This window comes from Hyla sarda, chromosome 8, assembly GCF_029499605.1.
Source record: "Hyla sarda isolate aHylSar1 chromosome 8, aHylSar1.hap1, whole genome shotgun sequence".
NCBI classification, from domain to species: domain Eukaryota; kingdom Metazoa; phylum Chordata; class Amphibia; order Anura; family Hylidae; genus Hyla; species Hyla sarda.
In genome coordinates, this window is record NC_079196.1 from 111,713,272 (window position 1) to 111,719,686 (window position 6,415).

The window sequence follows — 6,415 nt, forward strand, 5'->3', positions numbered from 1 at the left end:
ACAAAGAACAATGAGTGGTGCAAAAAAAATATATAAATAAATACACATAAAAACAAACAAAACAAAACGTTGTATGGCTATGCCAATGGAAAAATAAAAGTTACAGCTCTTGGTTATAGCTCTGTCACATTAAAGGGTCAACATCTTATATTTTCTTGATTATTATGAAAAAAAAACAGTACATTTTTGAATTGTATGTGTTTAATAATTTTAATGATTTTAATTAGTACTGAAAATAATTTGCTGAATGTAAAACTAAATAAAATTCCAAGTTATTAATATAACTGTAAATTTTATTGTCTTTTATAAAATGTAATTATAATAATGTTATTTTTAATACAGATGCTGAACTCGTCTAAAGGAACCAATTCTTGGATTAGATGCTCCCCAGTCACTGTATCTCCTGTACTCTCCAGGCTTCAGGTAATACTGACGTCCTCTATAGTTGGGCTCCTCATAGAAAATCCAGTATCCATCATGCACATGGCAGGAGTTGATGTTGTTGTAGCGGAATTGCTCATACACATGAGGACAGTCTTCAGTGAACTCCATCATCTGACCTTTAAAGTCTTCCTTTTCATAAACCCTCAGTCTATATGGCCCACGATGCTAAAGTTAAAAAGACAAATCATGACAAAATATTCAATGATGAAAAACATAATTCCAATTTATAATGTTCTGTACTATAGTCAAAGTCATGTTGTACATTGCATGTAAAAGATGATAGAAGAAAAGATAATGAACCCAACATTATAACAAAATAAAAACAAAAAAGTTTTCATTTTTTTTCATAGTTTGCACCTGTGGAGTTAAACGGCATGATCTGATGGAGTCATTGTAGCCCATCCATTGCTGGAAGTCAGGATATTCTCCTTTCCTTAAGAAGTACTGGTGCCCACGGTAGTTGGGTTGCTCATACAGGATCCAGTTTCCATTCTCTACTCGGATAGAATTACAATGATTGAAGTATGAAGACAGATCGGAAGAATCAGAGTTGCACTCATAAGAGCGACCCTGGAAGTTTTTGTCCTCGTAAAAGATAATCTGTAGAAACATAATTTTCTTTGCATTAGTTTCTTGGATAAAATATTAAAGCTGGCTAAATCTACATCATCCTTTTTTCATATTCACATGGGGAGACATTTTTATCAGCCCTTCAGTTAGCAGAGGAACATAAAAAAATTGACAGACACAACTAAGAAATGTATCTCCAGTGAAAACTACCTCATCAGGACAACATCAAAATGACAGGAGTGCCTGCTCCTCTGAGGGGTAAACACACTCAACCTCTCCCCCTCCTGTCTATGGCTGGCAAGTCTTGGACTGATATTTGATCTGTTTACAGACAGTAGAGGGGAGCAGATAAGTATTGTTATACCACACACATCACCTAGAGGCTTACCGTACTGAATGCTTGGTAATGCAACCAAATACAAACCAAATCACAAAAAAGGTGTAGTGAAAATTAAAGTGTAAATGAAGCAAAAAGATCATAGGATGACCCTTTTGATTTTTTCAAATGCATTAAGCACAGCTGCATAGGTAAAAATAAGCTTTGAATGATATTTGAAAAACATTTTGACTGAATTTTTAGGGGTGTCCTATTGAAAAAAGTATATAGAATGCTAGTATGGCTGTCCTGTCCCCTACCTCTGAGGCTAGGTTTTAACACCACTTTCTTTCTGGGGTGTTTTTAGAAAACTGCCACTGCATTTTTTGAACCAAAGTCAGAAGTGGATCCAATAGGAAGGAGAAGTATAAGTCCTTTCTTTATTTTCCCTTTTCTTTTGAATACACTGGCTTTGGCTCAAATTCTGCTGAAGCATTTTCCCCAAAAAAAAACAGAAAAAACTGTGTGGAAACCGGGCCTAACATAGCTTCCTCTTCTATTATTGAAATCATTGCTAACTTGGTTTCCTTTAAATTGAGGTTCCTACCTCACCAGCTAGTGGCAGGCTTTGCAGTGAGTAGTACATGAGTGTGCAGTGTACTCTGCTCTCTTCCTTCCTCTAGTAAGTTGCACCTTACTTACCTTTGCTACATTTAGAGGATTTATTAGAGCTAGGATGTAAAAGTATAAGGATTCAAATTTTGGCAGCTTCCTTAACTCCTCTGCCTCTTTCCTGTCCTCTCCATGGCATTCCTAGCCTACAATTTCTTTAATTTCATGGTACATAGCAATGCAATAGTTAAGTGTTGTATGATTTTATGAGAGGGACACAGCAAAGACACTATTCCAAAAGGGTAGTCACTGGTCAGAATGAGAGGTGATTGTTTAAAAGGGGGACACTTTAGAGATGACCTCTGTAATTGAACTACAAATCAACAAAAATGGTTTTCTGGTTCTGATTCACTGTGTTTAACATACAATGATCCTTGCTGACTACCAATAAATGTAACCATTTTATCAATAGTTTAACAAAGTCATAATTGAAATACAAAAAGACATAAACTGATTAAGTTCTCCACATTTATAATTCTACATAACGTACCTTTACCATCTTGCCTAGGAGTCAGATAGAGAAGCTGGGAGCTGTATCTGTGTGGGGGAACAAATCCTTTTATATATGTGGACTGCTGATGTCTGCATGTGTGTCCAACTGACCTTTTATCTGTTCACTATAGAAAACGTATGTGTATTTTGTCTACTCTGCATTCACATCTATTGCATGTATGTGCTTACTCTCAATTTTGTTTTTGTCATATATGATGTAAAAACTATGTTGGATAGTAACACAATTGTTAAGTCATGGGTTTTTGCTGTCAGCATGTACAAGTGTTGAAAGGAAGCTTTCATGAACTTGTATTACTTACTATATTACTATGTGGCTCTAAAAATCCTGTCCTACTAATCACCTTAATGTATATAGTTCCTTGCCTGCTGTTAGCTGGCTAAAATGCAGCAGCCGAATGTTATGTCTATAGAGAAATATCAAAATGTCTACATACATATGGAGACATATTCATCAGTAATTATAACCTTTTTGTGACTTTTACAATATTATTTTTTTGTTTTTCCCACAAAAAGAATTTGAAGTATTATTTTGTGAAGGACACCATTGTTTTTACATTTCCTTTTTTCTATTAATTTAACCCCTTAAGGACCAGGCCATTTTACACCTCAGGACCAGAGCGTTTTTTGCACATCTGACCACTGTCACTTTAAACATTAATAACTCTGGAATGCTTTTAGTTATCATTCTGATTCCGAGTTTGTTTTTTCGTGACATATTCTACTTTAACATAGCTGTAACATTTTATGGTAACTTGCATCCTTTCTTGGGGAAAATCCCCAAATTTGATGAAAAATTTGAAAAATTTGCATTTTTCTAACTTTGAAGCTCTCTGCTTGTAAGGAAAATGGATATTCCAAATAAAAAAAACATTGATTCACATATACAATATGTCTACTTTATGTTAGCATCATAAAATTGACGAGTTTTTACTTTTGGAAGACACTAGAGGGCTTCAAAGTTCAGCAGCAATTTGCCAATTTTTCACAAAATTTTCAAACTCACTATTTTTCAGGGACCATATCAGGTTTGTGTTACGCCGAGCGCTCCGGGTCCCCGCTCCTCCCCGGAGCGCTCACTTCACTCTCCCCGCGGCAGCGCTCCGGTCACGTCCTCTGACCCGGGGCGCTGCGATTCCGCTGCCAGCCGGGATGCGATTCGCGATGCGGGTAGCACCCGCTCGCGATGCGCACCCCGGCTCCCCTACCTGACTCGCTCTCCGTCTGTTCTGTCCCGGCGCGCGCGGCCCCGCTCCCTAGGGCGCGCGCGCGCCGGGTCTCTGCGATTTAAAGGGCCACTGCGCCGCTGATTGGCGCAGTGGTTCCAATTAGTGATTACACCTGTGCACTTCCCTATATTACCTCACTTCCCTTGCACTCCCTTGCCGGATCTTGTTGCCTTAGTGCCAGTGAAAGCGTTCCTTGTGTGTTCCTTGCCTGTGTTTCCAGACCTTCTGCCGTTGCCCCTGACTACGATCCTTGCTGCCTGCCCCGACCTTCTGCTACGTCCGACCTTGCTTTTGCCTACTCCCTTGTACCGCGCCTATCTTCAGCAGCCAGAGAGGTGAGCCGTTGCTAGTGGATACGACCTGGTCACTACCGCCGCAGCAAGACCATCCCGCTTTGCGGCGGGCTCTGGTGAAAACCAGTAGTGGCTTAGAACCGGTCCACTAGCACGGTCCACGCCAATCCCTCTCTGGCACAGAGGATCCACTACCTGCCAGCCGGCATCGTGATAGTAGATCCGGCCATGGATCCCGCTGAAGTTCCTCTGCCAGTTGTCGCTGACCTCACCACGGTGGTCGCCCAGCAGTCACAACAGATAGCGCAACAAGGCCAACAGCTGTCTCAACTGTCCGTTATGCTACAACAGTTACTACCACAGCTTCAGCAGTCATCTCCTCCGCCAGCTCCTGCACCTCCTCCGCAGCGAGTGGCCGCTCCTGGGATACGCTTATCCTTGCCGGATAAATTTGATGGGGACTCTAAGTTTTGCCGTGGCTTTCTTTCCCAATGTTCCCTGCATCTGGAGATGATGTCGGACCTGTTTCCCACTGAAAGGTCTAAGGTGGCTTTCGTAGTCAGCCTTCTGTCCGGAAAAGCCCTGTCATGGGCCACACCGCTCTGGGACCGCAATGACCCCGTCACTGCCTCTGTACACTCCTTCTTCTCGGAAATCCGAAGTGTCTTTGAGGAACCTGCCCGAGCCTCTTCTGCTGAGACTGCCCTGTTGAACCTGGTCCAGGGTAATTCTTCCGTTGGCGAGTATGCCGTACAATTCCGTACTCTTGCTTCAGAATTGTCCTGGAATAATGAGGCCCTCTGCGCGACCTTCAAAAAAGGCCTATCCAGCAACATTAAAGATGTTCTGGCCGCACGAGAAATTCCTGCTAATCTACATGAACTTATTCACCTAGCCACTCGCATTGACATGCGTTTTTCCGAAAGGCGTCAGGAACTCCGCCAAGATATGGACTCTGTTCGCACGAGGCGTTTCTCCTCCTCGGCTCCTCTCTCCTCTGGTCCCCTGCAATCTGTTCCTGTGCCTCCCGCCGTGGAGGCTATGCAGGTCGACCGGTCTCGCCTGACACCTCAAGAGAGGACACGACGCCGTATGGAGAACCTCTGCCTGTACTGTGCTAGTACCGAACACTTCCTGAGAGATTGTCCTATCCGTCCTCCCCGCCTGGAAAGACGTACGCTGACTCCGCACAAAAGTGAGACAGTCCTTGATGGCTACTCTGCTTCTCCACGTCTTACTGTGCCTGTGCGGATGTCTGCCTCTGCCTTCTCCTTCTCTACAGTGGCCTTCTTGGACTCTGGATCTGCAGGAAATTTTATTTTGGCCTCTCTCGTCAACAGGTTCAACATCCCGGTGACCAGTCTCGCCAGACCCCTCTACATCAATTGTGTAAATAATGAAAGATTGGACTGTACCATACGTTTTCGCACGGAGCCCCTTCTTATGAGCATCGGATCTCATCATGAGAGGATTGAACTTTTGGTCCTCCCCAATTGCACCTCGGAAATTCTCCTTGGACTTCCCTGGCTTCAACTTCATTCCCCTACCCTGGATTGGTCCACTGGGGAGATCAAGAGTTGGGGGTCCTCTTGTTCCAAGAACTGTCTAAAACCGGTTCCCAGTAACCCTTGCCGTAACTCTGTGGTTCCTCCAGTAACCGGTCTCCCTAAGGCCTATATGGACTTCGCGGATGTTTTCTGCAAAAAACAAGCTGAGACTCTACCTCCTCACAGGCCTTATGATTGCCCTATCGACCTCCTCCCGGGCACTACTCCACCCCGGGGCAGAATTTATCCTCTCTCTGCCCCAGAGACTCTTGCCATGTCCGAATACGTCCAGGAGAATCTAAAAAAGGGCTTTATCCGTAAATCCTCCTCTCCTGCCGGAGCCGGATTTTTCTTTGTGTCCAAAAAAGATGGCTCCTTACGTCCTTGCATTGACTACCGCGGTCTTAATAAAATCACGGTTAAGAACCGCTACCCCTTACCCCTCATCTCTGAACTCTTTGATCGCCTCCAAGGTGCCCACATCTTCACTAAATTGGACTTAAGAGGCGCCTATAACCTCATTCGCATCAGAGAGGGGGACGAGTGGAAAACGGCATTTAACACCAGAGATGGACACTTTGAGTATCTGGTCATGCCCTTTGGACTGTGCAACGCCCCTGCCGTCTTCCAAGACTTTGTCAATGAAATTTTTCGTGATCTGTTATACTCCTGTGTTGTTGTATATCTGGACGATATCCTAATTTTTTCTGCCAATCTAGAAGAACACCGCCAGCATGTCCGTATGGTTCTTCAGAGACTTCGTGACAACCAACTCTATGCCAAAATTGAGAAATGTCTGTTTGAATGCCAATCTCTTCCTTTTCTAGGATATTT

The 6,415-nt window shown here is 43.3% G+C and overlaps 1 protein-coding gene across 1 annotated transcript; it reads right to left on the minus strand.

The window, feature by feature from the left end:
- Positions 1-333: 333 nt before the first annotated feature.
- Positions 334-2,704, minus strand: LOC130284094 (gamma-crystallin 1-like). The gene is made up of 3 exons (XM_056534092.1): positions 2,684-2,704; positions 802-1,044; positions 334-609 (listed from the first exon to the last, which is right to left on the minus strand). The coding sequence occupies exons 1-3, from the start codon at positions 2,702-2,704 to the stop codon at positions 334-336; spliced, it is 540 nt and encodes a 179-aa protein (XP_056390067.1).
- Positions 2,705-6,415: the final 3,711 nt, after the last annotated feature.